Source organism: Cottoperca gobio, chromosome 6 (assembly GCF_900634415.1).
Source record: "Cottoperca gobio chromosome 6, fCotGob3.1, whole genome shotgun sequence".
Classification (NCBI taxonomy): Eukaryota; Metazoa; Chordata; class Actinopteri; order Perciformes; family Bovichtidae; genus Cottoperca; species Cottoperca gobio.
Genome location: NC_041360.1, coordinates 24,272,622 through 24,292,982, shown reverse-complemented (window position 1 = coordinate 24,292,982; position 20,361 = coordinate 24,272,622). Strand labels below are relative to the sequence as shown.

Here is a 20,361-nt window from a genome sequence, read left to right as displayed (position 1 = left end):
TGGAGAGAAGAAAGTGTATTTTGAAAGGCTTATAATTAACATACACTTCTAGAATCTTGATATAATATAGTTAAGACTCTCATAAATAAAAAAAATCAACGATCTTATCGAAGAACAGAAACAATATATCTTTATAAATGTGTCCACTTAACCGCCATTAAACGTGTTTGCTGCATGTCCCCCCTTTTTAAAAAAGGTAAAGTGTGTGACGTCACTAGAAAGCCCAGGATGTGCTGTTCACAGTATATTAGGACTCAAATAAACTGCATGCATGGTGTTTGGAATAAAGGCCTCAGTGTCATGGCATACACATAAATGTAACCTGGATGTTTTTGCCATTATAATGTTGGATTTCCAGACATAATTCTGCATCTGCGACATGTTCATGAGCTCAGTGTTAAATCCATTATTTATGTTTGTGTGTGTGTGTGCAGGACTTCCTACAGGCGCACAGTCGGTATTTTATCCACCAGAATCGCACGCAATAAATGGCTGTCTCTGGAGCGCCGCATCACTGACGTCATCATGCAGAGGATGACCATCTCCAACATGGAGGCCGAGATGAACCGCCTCCTCAAGGTACAACTACGGCAGTGCGTGTTTGGACTGTACCGAACTAAAGAAGGATAATGAGCAGAGTCATATACATTACCGAGCTTATTACATGGCTGCTTAGTAAAGAAAATAAAGGATTTTATTGATAATTATGATTTATTTAATTGATAATCGAGTATTCAACAAAGCCGTGTAGTAAGTGTATATACTGTGTTGCAGTTGCCGGTAGTTTTCCACTAAAGTGTCGGCTGAATAGAAACGCTCTGGCACTACAGAGCTGTGAGAGTCTGAGGGGGGGGTCGTGCCAACGCCTGACCTTGGACGAGGCTTTACCTACTTCTACATCATGTTGTTGTTGCATGTTGGAAAACAAAAACTCAAATACAACCTTGCATAAAATCCTTTTATTCTAACTCGATAAAAACGACCTTGGCTTTCCCCCCCCCTCCCTGTACTTCTGCCACATTTCCCATGTACACGTTTAGGAAAGACTGCACGGACTAAAATCTGTTAAAATGTTTTGTGTTCATAGCAACGAGAGGAGCTAACCAAGCGTAAAGAGAAAGTCATCCGGAAGAGGGAGCGGCTGGTCAGGGAGGGGCCAGAGGCAGAGAAGGCAGTGCTCCCCATTAATGAGGAAGTGGATGCACTGACGGCCAACATCGACTACATCAATGACAGCATCGCAGACTGTCAGGCCAACATCATGCAGATGGAGGAAGCCAAGGTGAGAGGCTGACTTGTCTCGATCCCCCCCCCCCCCTGCCACCTAAAGCTGAAGTGTTTGTAACTTCTGTGTGTGAGCCACAAACACCTTGTTGTTGTGGTTATTTCCCAGGAGGAAGGCGACACAGTGGACATTTCTGCTGTGATCGGTTCCTGCACCCTGACAGAAGCTCGTTTCCTGTTGGATCACTTCATGTCGATGGCTATCAACAAGGTACCATCCCATAATAAGAAGAGTGAATCAGTACTTTGTGCTTATGGCTGCTTCATAACAAATTAGAACAAAGATTCTCAGGTACATATCAACACCTCTCACTGATGTTTCACCTCCACTCAGTCGCACTTTTACATTTTAACATTTTAAATGTTCTAATTCTGCTATATTTTTGCTAATAACATTAATATTTTTTTAAAGAATATATTCTTACAAATAAATGACATTGTACATATTTCTTTAATCTTTAAAGAATATTTTTAAATGTGTTTAAACACGTTTTCTTCCAATTCTATATTTATGTTTTATGCACTAATAGGAAGTGTTTTTGTAACATTTCTATTCCAGCGAAAGTTTATAAAGCTGCACCGTGTGTGTGTGTGTGTGTGTGTGTGTGTGTGTGTGTGTGTGTGTGTGTGTGTGTGTGTGTGTGTGTGTGTGTGTGTGTGTGATGTGTAGTTATACATGTAGTACCACGTCTCACAGATGTGGGTGTGAATTTGATTTATACAAAACGTATATACAACGTCTGCTGTCTGGCCTCTCCAGGGTCTCCAGGCGTCCCAGAGGGAGTCTCAGGTGAAGGTGATGGAGGGCCGGCTGAAGCAGACGGAGATCACCAGCGCCACACAGAACCAGCTGCTCTTTCACATGCTGAAGGAGAAGGCCGAGTTCAACCCGGAGCTGGACGCCCTGCTGGGGAACGCTCTGCAAGGTAACCACGGCGTTTGTTTGGGTTGAGATTGAAGTGAAGATGGCGACCCAAAACACGGACCAGACCCCTGGTTTAACCCGGCCCACCTCCTGGAAGTGTCCTTGATATCATGTCAAGTAAAACTGGGATTCTGATTTCTCTCTTCCACAAGTCAGTTCTGTTGCGAAATGTCAATTTGGCACTGAAGATGCATTTCCACGTCTGCTCCGAGGCATATGGGCTTTCAGGAAGTGGACTGGGTTACTGGTCAGTTGCATGATTGGGCCTATTGACATGCTCTGCCTGTTGCCTTCTGCTGAATAGAAGCTGGCCTAATTATTATACAACTGGTACATCCTCTGGTACAAAGATGATATTACGAGAATACAAAGTCCTAAACGTGTGACACTTGATGACAGCTGACAACATTTATACGACGGTGTGTTACTGTTGGCAGCCTCTGTTCAGCAGGAAGCTCTGTTTACAACAGCTGCACTTTATTTTATTTTTTTAGAGTTTCGGGGGACAGTGTTTTTGATTTGTGCATTGCCTTTTTTTCTGTTCCCCCCACGTTTTTTTTCCCGTCTTTCTTCCCCCCCCCCCATGTTTTTACAGAGCTAGGTAACATCCCGGCCGGTAAGTGAAACCACATTAGACTCTTATCTGTGTAATGAATGCATGGTTCCTTCCCTTTGCACTTTGGAAACTAACTAAGCGTAACATGGAACAGGTGCATGAGGTGCAATGCAACCAAGGCTTCTCCCTTCCCTTCCCCTCATCCGGATACACTCCTTCTCCTGCTAGCTCATCGTGTGCTCCAGCCTCCATGCTTTAGCACCCTGCTAACCCAAGACCCTTCCACAGGAACATACAACATGGATGTGTTAGCTGTCAGACCCTGTAGGTCAGCTGACCCCGTCGGGAGCAACGGACTAATGACTCCTCTCACTCCTCCACCTTGTTGTCTCACATTTACCTTTACCCCACACGTCTCTTCATAACCTTCCCCACCTGGCCACTCTCTGACCTCTGACCTCTCGCCTTATTCCATCCGTCTGATCCCATTGAGCTCAGTGAGGACCAAGTTTCTGTTTGTCGATAAAACAGCATGGCGCCGCGCTGACATCTCCCTCGTCTGCTCCCCCTGTTCACCTTCTCTACACCCATTTTGAGCAGCTATCTTAAAAAATAAATAAAATAAAAAGTTAAGAAAATCGCTTCATCCGTTAGTGAGAGTGAGCAAAGTGATAAATGATTTAGTCGCAGGCAAAGTGTACTCGCTAAGAACCATTTTAGAAAGTCATAAGCAGTCATCTCATTGGCCGAGAGAGTTTTTAATCTTATTCATTGATCTCGTTCCACAGAAAATGGGGACGACAGCAGCAGTGATGAGTCTGCACAGAGTCCTTCTGCAGACGGAAAGTACGTTTGTTATGTTATGTTACATTATTTTCTGTTTATATGTTATTGTGTTTGTTAATGTTATGTTCTGTGGGGTTATTATTTATGTTGTGTTTATGTTACATTATTTTATGTTTTATTGTGTTAATGTTATCTTATACTTTATGTTAATGTTACATTATCTTTATTTTTTACCTTTATGTTGCCTTGTTTTATATTTTTATTGTATTTATCTTATATGCTTATGTTATATGAGGAGTTGTTGTATGTATATATATATATATATATATATATATATATATATATATATATATATATATATATATATATATATATATATATATATATATATATATATATATATATATATATATATATTATATATAGATATATGTATATATATAGATATATATAGATATATAGATATTATTTATATATATATTATTTATAGATATTACATATATATAGATATTATTTATATATATATATATATATATTATTATAGATATTACATATATATATATATATACTGTGTGTTTTTTTACAAAAAGTTAATCTGTTCATTAATACTGTCATATAAAACTCTTGTATTCCCTTCAGCACCTTGACATCAGATCTCATGAAACTCTGTGGAGAGACCAAAACAAGAAACAAGGTATCAAAGTGTTTATAACCTCGTGCTCTTATAACCGCAGTATTTCCTCAAGTACTTCATTTCCACTTCTCTGCGCTCTTCAGGCTCGCAGGAGGACGACCACTCAGATGGAGCTGCTGTACGCAAACAGTGACTCCGCCCCCGACGCTCCGTCCGCAGACTTCTCCAGTCCGATGCTGCCGCTAGCTGAAACACCAGATGGGGGAGGAGACATGGAGTCGTCGGGCTCATCAGTCAGGGACTACGCAGCTCTCTCCCCCGGCTTTTCCTCTAAAATGGGCAGCATGTAAGTCCAGGCCCGGCACTCTGTTACTAACACGACCGTTACTCCTTCCTTCCTTCCTGCATGTTTGATGTTGCTGCTACATCCTCTGCTTTAGGTAATTCTGTTTCACATTATTCATGAGCATCCTTACATCAAATGACCATACCTTCCTACGGATGATAGAGGCATGTAGAGAGCAGCCAATATTAACATGTGCATGGCTGATTTATTACTGTCTCCTGCTAAATCTGCCTTTCTAATTCAGTTAAACTGAGAGCGATAATACTAACCAGACTGCTTTACCTGGCTGGTGGAAGTCCTTGCTTTAAAGTGCACATTGACTTGTATGTAAAGAGCCTTGGCTGACGATGATCCATCAGCAAATAAAGTAAAATAATTATATTTGAGTGTAGCACAACATCCACAGTGTCCTCAGTAGTTAAACATGAGCTTGGCGAAGAACCACCACAGTGTTGGGACTTTAAATCTCAGGTAACGTGTGTTCCTGTGTGGACTGCATGCTCATCTCCTCATGGTTGCCATTATTTTATGTTTGTTTCACATCCCTTCTGTTGTTTTATCATTATTTTTGTATATTGTTTCTTTGTGTTGTCTGTGGATAACTTAATGAAACTGAAACGATCAGTTCTGGCTCCAGAACTTCGTCAGGGGTGGAAAAGCGAGCACCGGAGCCTTCCCCGCTCTCTCGCAGGAAGACCTTTGACAAGGCGCACGCAGCGGCTGACAGGGCAAAGGTCAAGGAGATTAAACAGTAAGAGCTTGTTGCCGACATTGTGGCTGCAAAGCCGGAGAAAGCAGAATAATTTCACCACTCTACACACACACACACACACACACACACAACTAATACTTCTCTCGGTTTCCTGCTTTGAAGAAGCATGTGGTCTCAACCAAATGAAACACGCTCTGCGCCTGGTGTGATAACCTTTGACCTGCCGAGTTCTCTGCTGAATTTAAAGTCACATTGTTCCTACCTTACTTGGTTTTCTCTTTAAGTATTTCTGACTCCAATTCAGTGTTCAACTTCTGCTGCTCATCTACTCATGATGCACATTTTAATTGAAGAGTCTCTGTTCTCTCCGTCTCTCCGTCTGATCAGTCGATTCTTGTGAGTGAGACGTGAAAACAATTTGTTGCAAATGTTTCTAGTTCCTGTCGTGCCGTCTCAACATCTATAACCCTGGAAGACGGTACATTACTTTATTAGTTGAGAATCTTATGTTCTGTTTGCCACCTTGAAACAACATTTACTTCCACTCGGGCGGTGAGAGTGATGATGATGATGTCACCACCTGGATTTAACTGAGCACATCGGTGAGCGCTTCCATTGGATAATTACTGCAGTGATTAATATGTTTACGCTGGCAACAAGTTATTTAACCCGAGCTGATGCGGTGCGTAGCTTCTCATTTCTTAAACGACCATGTGGGAAGACTGATCCTGTGGTCGTGGGAAGGATGTGAATCAGTTTCAGGGTCAAATTATCGGCCTGCATCAAGCAAAGAAAACTACTAAGGAGATGAAACGACTAAGAACTGTCCAACGCATTATTAAAACCTGGTGAACCATCGTCTTCAGGAAGAAATGTGCTCGGGGGGAAAACTCTTATAAATATCATATCGTAAGAAATCAACAGCAGAACTCTCGGCTATGTGTAATAGTGAAAGTAAGAATATTTGCACACGCACAATGCGAAGGGAAGTCAACAGCTGTGTAGCCGTAAGAAAAGCATCAGCGAGGCTAATCGGGGAGCATAAAGATCGGACTCTGGAGCAAGAAGGTCATGTGGTCTGATGAATCCAGAGTGACGGGCGCGTCAGGGTGAAGTGACGCACCATCACGCCTCGTGCCTCTTTCTCATCATCAATACAAGATCTTGGCGATAAATTTATGCAACTCTGGACGGAAATAAATGTTGTGACATTGCAGAAGCTCATCGAGACGATGTCGGATGCGTGTCGTACTCAAAGCTAAAGGCGGTGCAACTAAATAGTTTTTGCACGGACCGTGTGTACAAGTTATATTGTATACTAACTGCACTCGTCATATGGCAAGGAACATTGACCATCTTAGATTTACACTGCACTACTCAGTTTGTCTCGCTTCCTGCGCTCAGAGGTCGCCGTTACAGTGCAGCGTGATTTATTCATTTGCATGCATCAGAATAAATCATTTTGATTGCACGGACATATAGAGGATGGTTTGTTTTCCTTCATTGAGAGCAGATCGTAAAGACAGACATGAATCTGACCACGAGACTAAACTTCCACGACTGGACAATAAAGGACGTTGAACAGAAACCTCAGTAATGTCTTCTTCGCAGCTTCGGATGAATCTGAACGCATGAAGACTTCCCTCGTCGAGTTGACAGTTGCTCCCATATGACGTGAATGAAGCATATGCGTCTCCCTTCTGCCTCCCTGCAGTCCTCCCACACTCCTGCCAGTAGTGTGTAAACAGCTTAGCACACGCTTTAATTATGCTGCAGCTTAATTGGCAACCCTGCTGTCTTCCTCCACAGCACAAGTCATCAGGACGCTGAAGAGCAACCCACCACTTCCTCTCTCCCGTACCGCTCCTCCCAGTAACCTCGTCGCCGCGTTTAGCCGTATGACAGGGTCTCTGGGGCGTTCTGCAAACGTCCTGCAGGATAAGTAAGAACCAGAGATAAGTGAAAATGACACGAGCCTGCCAGAGAGTCGGATCAGAGCCGGGGAAGGATGATGAGCGGGAGCACAGCAAAATCTTATTTCCCAATTTACTGTCGATATCTTCTGTTAATGCAGATATGACCCACACATTTGGATTTTGGTTATAATAACTAGCTTTCCCACGGTAGCTGTTATCATTTTGATTGTTGTTTTGTAGTCAAAGTCATTTAGTGATAGATATAAATGCACATCGCGTCAGTACAAAGTGTCCTAAACCATTGTCTTCCCTATGGTGCATTCAAGTACTTAAGTCAGCTGCCAGAAGGTGTCCGATTCAAATGGTGTTAGTTTCTTTGCATTTTGCCGTTTGTAGTTCTTCTATAAGTTGTAGCACACTGAGATTTCAGACCCTTCTCATCATTATGTCAACTTGAAAGCATGCATTGTGACATTTCCAGCAAAGGTAATGTGAATTTGGAGCCTAAAATAAATGGCAGAGCACTAGATTGCAAATAGGAAGTGATTGTAGACGGCCCGTGTGACGATAACTAAATGTTTTTCTCCGGTGCTGGTACGACCGGAAAACAATGGCTGCATGGAAGGTAGAGAATATTTAAAGTCACGCTACACCACTGGTATGGTCCTCTGTGCTCATTGGATACCAGGAGTGACATTAAGTTTCATTATTGTGTTCTTAAAATAACTCCCCCTTCTTTAAAGCACATTATCTCACTCTGGAATGAGCTCTTCCTGAAGTTGTACCTGATACAGAACAAACTTAATAAGAACAGGAAGTCATTTGTGTTTTAAGCTAGTAGCTAATCAGGTCTCAGGAATATCGGATCCTCTCTTCCTCTGCAGGACGTCTCCACCTGTCGTCCAACCACATGCTGCGTTCTGTTTCCCCTCCGCTCCCCGAGCCGGCCAAGTGCAACGTCTTGTGTTTATCTGCCACACGAGTCACTCAAATGTTACCTTCTGTTGTCCAGGGAACCGCAGACGCACGCGGTGTGGATTCTTGACCTCCACATATTCCAACACTTGGTTGTGATTTCATCAGATCCTCCCGGTGGTTTGATCCCACCACATTAACCGTGAACAGTTAACGTGGTTTAAAAAAGTTTGTCCTTTCTGGGATCAATAGGGAATTACAATAAACCCAAACAGTGTCATGTTGTAAAGCTTAGTCCTGCTGTTGAGCCTGAACCCTCAATACTCTGTTCATTAGCCTTTCCTTCCAGCGAGCCTCGTGTTCTCCACACAACAGGCCTTTTTAAAGCTTATTCATTGAGAACTCCTGAATATCGACGTCTGGATCAGCGCTGCACCATCAGCTCATCACCCTGCTGCTCCGCTGATGTGTGCTGATGGTTACAACTGCTGCAGAGTAGTGATTGTACAATTACACTATCAGATGCCAATGTGTTGTCAACACAAACAATTAGTGATCGAGTTTCTGTGATTCTCTTGAACCTTCGGTCCCTGATGATCCGCCGCCGCCGATTTCCCAAGGATCATCTGTCTTTGTCTCCTTGGGTGTTTTTAATCTATTATGGGCTGGAAAGGCTCCTGCGGGGATATCGTTGGACTCTCTCTTCAGCACAGTAAAGGTGCCTCTGTCTCCTCATTTGTCTTCGGACTGTTCCTCTCCCCTCTTTTCTGTTTTTGATTTGCAGCGTCGTGCTGATCAGCCACGGATGCTGCATGCTGTGCATGTTGTGTGGGGTGTCATTTCTATCTGCACTCAGATTACTAGACATATTTACGTCCAGGCTGCACCTTTTGATGGTGATCTACGCGTGTGTTTTCCAGGGGCGTCATTAGCCCGGTGCCAGCCACTAAAAGCAGCCGGTCGGCGACGTTGCAGTGCGTCCACGTGGCGGAGGGACACAGTAAAGCTGTTCTCTGCATCGACTGCACTGATGACCTTCTCTTCACGGGATCCAAAGGTTAATACCCACAATCCTTCCTCCTTCCTCCCCTATTCACTCTTAATTCCTCCCTCTCATCGGTATTCCTCACTTGTCTGCTTGTTACGACACGGCTAATTCATTACACTCTGCTGTTATCATTTTATATGACGCAAATAAAAGCTGACAGGGATTAATTAAGATTGTCACATGCACAGTGGGTGGATAAATGAGGCGAAGGAATGAGATGACATTGTACATGCAGTGAAGCTCTGATGGTGAAGGAGCTTTTTATGATGATAAATGGAGGTAAATATATTGGCAATCAACTAGATTGGAGTTGTTGTTGTTTTCTTTAACGGCCTCTTTCTTTGTTATCATTATTTGTGTTTTCACTCTTAATCCTGAGCTTGAGATGATCGCCTGTGTGTCTTCCTGCAGACCGGACCTGTAAGGTGTGGAATCTGGTGACGGGTCAGGAGATAATGTCCCTGGCCGGTCACCCCAACAACGTGGTGTCAGTCCGCTACAGCTCCAGTTTGGTCTTCACCGTCTCCACCTCCTACATCAAAGTCTGGGACATCCGGGACTCGGCCAAGTGCATCCGAACACTTACGTGAGTGTGACGTCTCCGTCCTCCTATCTTCAGCACAGTCATTTGGCTTTAGTTACCTTGTGACAGAAGCAGCTTTATCTTTCGAAATGAACTTTAAGAAGTATTTGAACGGTCTTCCTCTTCATGTGTGGGAACACCTCTGCAGATTCTTACATGTGTCATCCGTGTGTCTCCAGGTCGTCTGGGCAGGTTAATGCCGGGGAAGTGTGTGCGTCCAACACCAGCCGGACGGTCACCATCCCAGCAGGAGAGAACCAGATCAACCAGATCGCTCTCAACCCAAACGGGACAGTTCTGTACGCCGCCGCCGGCAACTCAGTCCGAGTCTGGGATCTACGAAGGTAACCAGAGGGGCTGAGTTTAAAGACTTCACACTGTGAAACTGCATAATGGATTTAGTGCTCATGTTCCGTGTGATTCCCTCTTTGTCAGATTTGCATCCACAGGGAAACTTACTGGTCACCTCGGTCCGGTGATGTGTCTGACTGTGGATCAGTCTGGAAACAACCAAGACCTGGTGATCTCCGGGTCCAAAGATCATTACATCAAGGTGTGTTTCCAGTGATCCATCGCCTCTTTATGTCCTGCAGTCACACAGGCTCATGCTCGTAGTGTTTCCAGTGAGATTAAACATTTGATGATGACCATGAATTGCTTCATCACTCGACTGACTGGCTCTTGCGTCATGTTCCACGATCTTGTCTGAAATTTGGAAAAACTGCTTTTTAGTTTTAGTGCACCTCCTATTAAATAATGAATTTATACTTTCTTGACATTTTAGAATCTTGAATCTCCCATCTTCTACTTGTAATTGTTTTTACATTTTAATCTTTATGTCAATGATCGATCGTAATTGTAGTTTTTTTTTTACATAAGTGTCTTTTATTCTCCATAATGCAGGATTACCTTCAGTATTATAAAACTAATATATACGAACACTCTCTTTGAAGATAAAGAGCAGCTGTAGCTGTAAAGTTACCGTGTCTGTAACTCGCATCTAACGTGCAGTGTTCGGGTTGTTGCAGCTGTTTGACGTGACCGAAGGATCTCTGGGGAGCATCGGCCCCACACACAACTTTGAACCTCCGCATTACGACGGCATCGAGTCCCTGGTGGTCCAGGGGGATATCCTCTTCAGCGGCTCTCGAGACAACGGCATCAAGAAGTGGGACCTGGACCGCAAAGACCTGCTGCAGGTACGGGACGAGTGAGATGGTAGATGGAGACAAAGGTGGACCGAGGAGACTGATGAGAAGGGATGCCATGAAAGTATTTAGGGGTTTTAAGTGAAGGAACAATGAGGGAATTTAAAGCGCTTTACATAACACATGGAAAGATATTAAGACTGAGATATGCATAAAAGAAAAAAGCATCGTATGTATATAAACTAATAATATAGTTGTTTTCACTAAAACACATTAAAACAACTTAAAAATTGAGATTTGAATAAAAAGCAGATGAAAACAAAGTTTTAAGTTCAATTTTGAGGAGCTGAGCGTTGGAACAGACCTTATGTTTGTTTGTTTTTATGGAAGTCTGGTGCATAACAACTGAAATGTATAAACATGATAATACAATACTTTACATTCAGTGTACGTTTAAAGACTTGACTTCCATGAGCTCACAAGTGATAATTCTCATTTCTTATGCATCACATAAATCTGCAGCCGATCAGCTCTTCTGCGTCAACAAACTTATTTTCCTCTGATGTGTTTGTAAAGTCAGAGGATGAGATTTAACTTGGCAGCTTGAAGGATGTCGGCCTGGAAAAGACGGGAAATTAAAAAATGTTGCCAACATGCTGTTTCAAAAGCTTTCCCACCATTAAAATAATCGAATATGACATGAAACACAGACTCGGGAAGGTTTAGAAACCGTTTACCCGAAGACTGGAACACAAAACTCATTTAAATGAATTGTATTGGTCTAAACGTTCTCTGCTCAGAGACCTTTAAACCTTTGTATTCCTTCTCTCCAACAGCAAGTCCCGAACGCCCATCGTGACTGGGTTTGTGCGCTGGGTGTCGTCCCCGGGTCCCCGGCCCTGCTGAGCGGCTGCAGAGGTGGGGTGCTCAAGCTGTGGCACACAGACACACTGGGGACTCTGGGGGAGCTGAAGGGTCACGAGAGCCCCATCAACGGCATCTCGACCAACAGCAGCCATCTGTTCACCGCCTCCGAGTGAGTCACACCACCAGACGCCATGTCTCTCCGTGTCCCTGCTTTGATTAGATTTAGGATACATTTTGAGATTGTTGTTCTTTTCTTTACATTTATCTCGTGGTTATTGCAGTTTTGAAGTTCAGAGGCAGAGGAGCCAGAAAATGTCAAATGAGAGCAGAAAGAAATAAAAACATTGACCAAAGTTTTGTGCTGTTTCATGCTCCTGTCTTCCAGTGACCGGACTGTGAAGATCTGGCGGGCTCGTGGTGGACTGGACAGCACTTCAGAGGCGGTTGACAATGCGGACGAGGTGGCCAGTAACTGATGGAAGGACACTCGCGGCATCTTCTGATGCTGCTGCCCTGCACTTTGACCTTAACTGCTCAAGCCCAACGCTGACTCCTAAAAACACTTACCTTCCATGCCATGTAACCTTTATGACTGAGCCAGCAGGAAAGTAATCTCATCTCCACAGAAACTAGCACAATCATTATTTACTTCGCCTCTGTGTGCTCAGAGCGTCGTGCTAATCAGTTTTAGTTATTGTGCGCTGTAGACGACATGTCACCGTGGATCATGACTCACAAGACGCTTATTTAAGACTTGACCACGACTCGTAGAAGCTGCTGCTCAGCGCTGTGCCAGGATAAAGTACACCTGCAGACACATTACCAGGAGGAGGGGAGCCGTGTTAAATTAGAAATAAATAGACGTAGAGTATCGGAGGAGAAAGGTGTGGCAGCAGCTAACGGGTTGGCAGCTGGTCTCCACCACCCAGTTCTCCAGTTTCTTGGGATTGTTTAGATCTTTCTCTGCACTCGAAGCAGAACCAATGCCCCCCCACGCTCCTCCCCCCCCCCCCAAATAACAAAAGTGGCTTTAATGTGTGTGAAAAAGACAAATCACCGTTCCCCTTAACTTCCCTCTCCTGCTTTTGTGCTCCTCACTTTCTGCAGCTGTTCATCATCAGCGGACAAAATTGTGCAAACGTGTCGTCTTTGCTGTCCTGCACAGAACTCGCTGTACAGCGACTCTCACTCTAAAGCAAAGGTTCGACATTTTGGTGAAATACGATCATTTTGCTGCAGCCCACATCTGGTTAGCTTAGCATACAGTAAAGACTGGGAACAGGGGGAAACTGCTAGCCTGGCTCGTTTGACGCTAACATGATATAGCGTGTTTGTTTAATATGTACAAAAACCAACGGGTTATAAATACAATTTGCGGTTATGTGCCAGACTATTTAACTTCTTTTCCCAACTCAAGTGTTACTTTTACGTTGGTTTTTATATGGATTGGACAAAGATATTGACTTCATTTTATTACCTTCGCTAGAGCCAGGCTAGCTGTTTCCCCCCACTTCCAGTCTTTATGCTAAGCTATGCTACCGCTGCTGGCTGCAGCTGGTATCGACCCTCTCGTCTTACTCTTTAGCAGAAAGCGTATTTCCCAAAAATGTCAGACTATTCCTTTTAACTTTTGAGCACTTGTGAAACCTACAGTTAGTCTTTGAGATGCACTTAATCCTTCGTAAATGTGAGCAGGTTCAGCGTTTGAGGATATTCTACACTTGTTGTTCACGTTACATCGTATGTAAAAGCGTATGTTCACTCTTCACATGTTGCAGTTAACACTCACTGAACCTACACTACTGAGTCGTCGTGTTACCCCCATGCTGCTACGTCGTGTGCTCACCTTCTTCTCTCAACCCTATAAGAGGGCTTCTTGTCAAGGACTCCGGGTGAGGTCCGCTCACTACCGAGCAATGTGTATGTATATAAATGTAATGGTATCTTTTTGGAGAGGAGAGGCCTTCAGGCTCTGCCTGTGTTGTGAGCGTAACCACGTCGACTGACGTTCTGATCCTTGCGGGGCCTTCCCGGAGACGCTCGTGGTCTCCCTCATGTAACTGACGTGTCTGTCGCGATTGTGTGCTGTCACTTCTGAATGTTTGGTGAAACGGCAGTTGTAGGCATTATCCAAGTACATATCTAATGTATGTAAACAATGTATTTAAAAAATAATTAATCTGACTGAATGTTAGTTTTGTGGGACCACCGATCGGATGCCTCACACGAGAGCCGAGAGAACCAGCGGGAAGACGCACGAGCTTTAAAGCTTCGGACGCAGCTTTTCCTCCAATGGCGTCGGATTGTGTTTAGTGGCCTACGGTTAGTTTTTTTTTTTCTTTGTTATGCTGTCCCTGTTCCACATATCCCGGGCGTTCCCACTCTGGAGTTTTAGTAGCCATTCCCAAATGGCGGACTCTATAGCGATTCTAATGTCAGATGCCTTGGTGAGAATAAACGCCATCTGTCAAAAACAACCAACTCTGTTTCTTGTGTCATTTAAAGACGTATTAGTCCTGTTAATGTGAATGCAGGTTGGTTACTTTAATATCTCCAGTTAAATGTCTCATTTTTATCATTTTCTACAACTCTCTTAAGAAAAGTAGTTTCTCATTTGTATTTCTCTCTGTTGGATTTCCTTGTTTTTGGATATTCAGCTCTTAATATCTTGTTTTGGTGACACTTCACTCTCAGTCCCCCGCTGTAGCATCTATAAGCAGAATTTTAACATTCAATAAAGGGTTTATAACACACTTTAAGGACATTTTGAAGAGTGAGTGTGTTAACAATTAAAACTTCTATCATTATTACCTCTGCAAGCAGGTTATGTTTTCAGTGTGGTTGGTTTGTGAGCAGGATAACAGGAAAACTACCAGCGCCATTATCAAGGAACTTGGTGGAAGGATTTACCAGGAGCCGAGGAAGAACCAATCACAATTTGGAGCAGATGCACAAATTATATTCTTTTGTTAACATAGCAAGGTAGGGCATGGCCCTGGGGGAGGTCTGCGCTCTGGTTACAACTTTGACTTTATTGTCTTTATACATACACCAGAATCGCCCAAAGGAGTTATTGTTGTTGACAAAAACATTAATAAACAGTTATATCTGCTCACAACAACATGATGTTGTGTTACAAAGCATGTGTTAAACATTGCATGCAAATAAAGTGTTGCCCTTATTTTCGTTTCACTTTTTATTTGTAGACAAGGAGAAAATCAACAAATTCCTTTTGTTTTACCAACAACCAATAGATTTTAAGAGATTCATGTTATTTCTTTAAGCCACTTATTCTGTGAGTAATCAGAGATACAGTATGTTGCTGTTCTTGGGGATCTCATAACCTGAAATGTCTCTTCAGGTTCCCCCACAATATCTTAAATCTTTACACAAGACTAGAACGATTATCATGCGTGTGCACACAACCTCCAAGCCCTGCTGTTGAGAGCGCTTCATTCCTATTTCTTTAATCTCCTGGTCTAATTTCTCAGCGTTGCTGTTTCTTACACACCTGTTTGCTGAAGGTGAAGCTACTTTTTTGTAAAGCAGATGGTGATTTAAGTGAGGAAACGAGTATTGCTTTCAGATGTTTGAAGCAGTGACCAGAAGATGGCAGCAGCAGCATCTACAGGACTGACCAGCGACACTAAGTAATCCTCAGAGCTGTCGATGTCCACAAATACTTGCTCTGACATTTTAGGAATGTGGCTAATAAGAAGGAGGGGGGAGGGGGAGTGCATCAGGGTCTGCATCATAAATCTGCAGGGCTGTTGGACACGCAGGACCAATCACCGGACACCTGCTGTGAACGTTACTGTGTGGATGACACTGACGTCATGTCAGAAGTACTTTTCACTTTGTGCCACGAGTCCCCCAACGTGAGTAAAGTCTTTAAATCACAATAACGAAGCCGTCACCAATGTTGCAACGCCTGCTGACCCTCTCACAAACGCCACGTGCTCATTGGCCAGTAGCTTCTTTCTTTGATGTAAGTCTATTAATCCTCATTTAAAAACCGCACGACCAGCTGTTTTCTCAAGATGCAGAGATGTGCATATTTTTGCCCTGAGCCCTGCTGCTCACTGCTGAGCAGGTCTCCGCCCCTTAGAGACACAGTTTGACTTGCATCAGCACAAACTACATTTGCCAGACCCTTTATACACTGAACAATGTCAATGGGTGGGTTCCGTTCATACATAGCTTTAATTAAGGGCTCTGTGCTGATATTTGATGAAAATAACAACATTGTTTTGGGTCTGAAAGCCATTCTTGTCACGTGTTTCTGTTGTGTTACCAGTTCCAAAAGTAAAAATCATGCAAACCCCTAAAACTATTTCCCTCAATTACTTTACCTTAAATTGGAACAAACATAATCGTTTCAGTCATTTTTCAAGCAGAATTGCCAAACATTTGATGGTTTCAGCGTCTCAAAAGTGATCATTTGTTTATCTTGTCTTGCATCACAGTTGAATATCTTTGGGTTTGTACAGTTGAGTGTCACCTTGGGTACTAGTGATGTTTTACCAATCGATGAATTAAGAACATAAATCTTAGTTGCAGCTCTAACGTATACTATACTGTATTTTGACAGCATTACATGAAATGAGAATATCATTTATAATGAATTGTATTTAATATATTTTGAAAGTTTGAGATCTTAACGAGTTCAGTGTAAAGTTCTGTGGGTTCGAACACCTGCACAACAGATCCACCAGTGGGTCAGGCAGGGTTGAGGATGTTAACACGTTTTATAAAAACTCCACGCATCTATCACAGCAAGACTTCTTGCTGGCAAATTAAGAGAAGGGAGATTGAGGAGACAGTCATTAGAGCAGCTTCACACTCTGATAATTTGAAATCTATTTGTGGCAGTGAGGCATGAATATAATACAGTTCTGTCAGTCCAGATACACTGGCAGCTTAAAGCAAAAAGTACTTTAAAATGTAAGGGATTAAACCCACATTGAAGTCATGCAAGCATTTTGATTAAAGTCAAACTACTTGCTCAACTCGAGCTTCATATTCAGATATTAAAGAATGAACCTTCCTCCCACCCCAGAAGAAATTAATAAAAGCTTCAAAGGATTTTTAAATACTGCCTCAATCAATGTGTACTCCTGAAAGTATTAATGATTTCATGGCCAATATGGATTTCCAAAGACTTATTAACAAAAGCGAAGGAAGTTTATTAATTTATCTGGGAGGAAGTACAAGCCAATAAACCCAATGAAGAGTCGATAAAATAGTTGCCAATATCGAGGCTCATTTGTCAGGAGGTGGACAAAGCCTTCTCTAAATCATCACCTCACCACTTCATCTGGATCACTCCCTCGGCTGCTGTGTGGAGCTCATATTGGACTGAAGAAAGGCGGAGAACATTTAGAGTCTAAATGATCTCCGCTCTCAGCGCAACAAAACAGATTGAAAGTAGACTAAGTGTCCATGCTAAGCAGCTCTGCAAGGAAGTACTCAGGCGCAGTGGTGCTTCGTGCTAATTGCTAAAATGTTTAATCATGGTTAGACCCTTTCGTGGTTATATAAAGATGTGTGTCCAGGCGTTTTCTGAGGGCTGACATGTACGAACCCTCCGAGTGATCAAAATGTAGCTGTGCAGCATCGTGTTAGTAGTGACCCCTTAACATTAAAACAGCACTACTTATGACCTCATCACATGTTGCTTTGACCTTCTATAAATTGTTTCAATTTTAATATTTTTACAGGCCTAAAATGTCAAACAATCTGTTATTAACCTAAAAACCAAGAGGATCCAGCCATGTAAGACAGAGTGCTGCTAAAAATGTCATTTTCTGAAATTGATTGATTGATTTCATTTTTTTGTTTTTTTTAATTGTGTATCTTTTTTCCCCCCTATTAAGCCAATTTGTTTGAAAAGTTCTATACAAATACAGCGGTATTGCCTTAAAGCTAAATGCTGTCAGCATGCTAACATGTTGATATTTAACAGGTGTGTTAGCATGCTGACATTTGGTAATGAGCCTTAAACACAAAGTACAGCTGAGGCTGATGGAACATTTATTAGTTTTTAAGTAAAATCAAAGTTACCAATCTTGTTACAATTCATCTTCAGGTGCATGCACATTTCATGGCAATGGACTTTCAATAAAACCTTTGAATTTGAACTTTCATGTTACAGCTTTCTTGCTGGCTGCTAATAATATCTTAAAAAGGCATGAGTCTTTGGTGCATGGAGTTTGACTCTTACCTCCACGTCAGTTTGCACTGAATATATAAAGCCAACAGAGCTGTGGTTGTTTTTCAGAATCACAAGAACAAAGTGTTAATATACTGATGATTATTAACTTTAGTTTCTTAAAATCCCAACAGACCTTATCCAGAACACATGGTACCTGTCAACAACTGCAAAACAGTCGTTAAATGTGTGAAGCTGAGAGTGTTCGCACTTGATTAGGATTTCAAACGTCATCTGTATTCCTGGCATGAAGCAGAATGGGTGGATTTCTTTCACTTTTGCAAGCAAGGTGTTTCCAGCAGTTGATGTATTTAACAGGGAAAAGATGTAACCGCCACTCAGCAGTCTCCAGGACTGAAATACCATTAAAAGACTAAATTAAATGAATTCATAGAGGTCATCCATTACTTTTTCATTTTTTTCCTAATGTCTTTGAGGAAATTTGGATTCAGATCATCCTGTGGACGTTTTTTTTTTGTTGAACAAATTGCCAGGCGCTGATTTTAGGCACTGAAATGAAGTTGTCAAAGCCACATTCAGTTCCTTCATCCAAAATGTGACTGGGTGAGATACTAAAATGCAGAAAGATTGCGGTTTGAGCTCTGTGATAACAACAGAGAGTTATAGCTGGTATAGGGTTGTAGCAAGTCCATGGTTTGGGATTTTTACGTTTCCAGATATATTGTTAGTATGCCCACAGACTTATTTTGTATGTTATTTTGGTTTGGTTTTAAAGATGGAAAAGGTTCAAAAAGTAGTAATGTATAGTCAAAATCATTTGATCTCAACACTGTATCAATAAAATACAAGATGCCAAAAATAAATCCCAATAACAAGGGAATAGTGACACAGCAATAATAAAACATACCCCACAATCTGATATCTAAATGTATCAGTTAGTGGACAAACTACAGTATGTATATTTAGCAGTTAACTTGGGGGTCGTGACCCATACTGAGGTTACAGAATAGGGCTCGCAGGATTATTAACAGGAGACAAAGGAGACATAACTGACTTTCTTTCCTGCTTTCACTAAACTATACTGTGGTTTAAAGGGTTTGAGGACAAAAAGGCTGGGAATCACTGCTCTATATGACATGAAACATGCAAACATGCAAGTCAATGAAAACAATATCCCCCCCACAGAAAACACAGGGCTCTTTAATTGGCAAATCTAACAGGTGTTTGACCTGCAGGATGAACTTTCTGTCTATTTCTTCAGACTAATTGAAGCTGACAACCATATTCCCATTTTTAGCTCTCAGTTTCATGCTGGGCTGGTTAATTGAGTTGGTTTTGCTCCTCAGGTGCTCTTTGTCATTTGGCTCTGACACGTGGCCTCAGCTCATTTGACACACCTTTATACCTGACAGTTGTTGGAGGAGGCTATGGTGAGAATAAAGTGTTTTATAAGTTACACTGTTAGTTTTATTACATTGCATTTATACTCCACCACAGATGTTTCCTTCGCCATTTTTCATCTCAATTACTTTAATATTTTAAAGGATGGTTGAAAATCCCAGAAGGTATTAAAAAACATTTACCATTGTTCTGAATGTCTTTTCGGAATCCAAAAAGACTTTTAACCATCCTTCCGCTAACTGATAAAAAACATTTTATTTTGAACATGTTTGTTTCCTGCTTTTCCAAAACAAAGATGGCGGCCCGCCGGAAGAGGGAAGAGTCACAACTTTAGGGAACTGGTTAAAAATCTTCTTCTTTTTTTATCGCGTAGCAAACGAAATATTTTTTCCTACAATTGGTTAGAAGAATCTTTGAAGATTCTGGAAATATCGTCTGAATAATGGTAAGTTTTAAAGCGTTTTTCAAACTTGGCTGGTATCTTTTGACGGTTAGCTAGCATGTAGCATGACATGCTAATGGCGGTACATTAGAAAGTACAGTTTCAGCCGTTAGCGTGTCTGTCCTGTATTTAGCTGTTTGTTATGCTTTTTAAAGTTTATGTTAACTAATAATTCCACAACCAAACTTTAAAATAAACTGCATTTGACCGTTGGAACTCTTTCCCCTCCACATTAATACCAAATCCAACTCTCAAACCCTGAATCTTGACCCTAATCGTAATCTTCTGAACTAATTTATAAAGAGAAAAGAGGAATCATCATTTATCTTTGTCAAGCTTTTTGGTGTTTACAACTGGATAAATACTGTACACTCCCACAACGTGTGCAACCTCTGTGTGTGTGTATGTGTGTCTTCCCTCCCCTCCACACCGTCCTCTCTCCTCCGGAGCACCGAGGCGCACAGAGACGCGATTCCGGCGCGCTGCAGCTCCGCGTCCGCAGCTCCGCGTCCGCGTTTCTCTCTCTCTCTTTCTCTCTCTCTCTCTCTCTCTCTCTCTCTCTCTCTCTCTCTGGTGCTTCCAGAAACAAACGGTTTATTGTCTTTATTAGCAAGGCTTCATTTCTA

At 42.2% G+C, this 20,361-nt stretch overlaps 1 protein-coding gene across 1 annotated transcript in view; it reads left to right on the top strand.

The window, feature by feature from the left end:
• kif21a (kinesin family member 21A) overlaps nt 1–14,197 on the top strand; it is a 47,110-nt gene extending 32,913 nt beyond the window's left edge. Inside the window, 16 exon segments of the mRNA XM_029433168.1 lie at nt 435–579; nt 1,088–1,282; nt 1,394–1,495; nt 2,045–2,210; nt 2,805–2,825; nt 3,554–3,611; nt 4,191–4,245; nt 4,329–4,531; nt 5,157–5,282; nt 8,995–9,131; nt 9,534–9,708; nt 9,885–10,049; nt 10,141–10,258; nt 10,734–10,904; nt 11,690–11,889; nt 12,106–14,197. Coding sequence (XP_029289028.1) covers nt 435–579; nt 1,088–1,282; nt 1,394–1,495; nt 2,045–2,210; nt 2,805–2,825; nt 3,554–3,611; nt 4,191–4,245; nt 4,329–4,531; nt 5,157–5,282; nt 8,995–9,131; nt 9,534–9,708; nt 9,885–10,049; nt 10,141–10,258; nt 10,734–10,904; nt 11,690–11,889; nt 12,106–12,196 — 2,128 coding nt within the window. The 3' untranslated portion in view covers nt 12,197–14,197.
• The last annotated feature ends 6,164 nt before the right edge of the window (nt 14,198–20,361 follow it).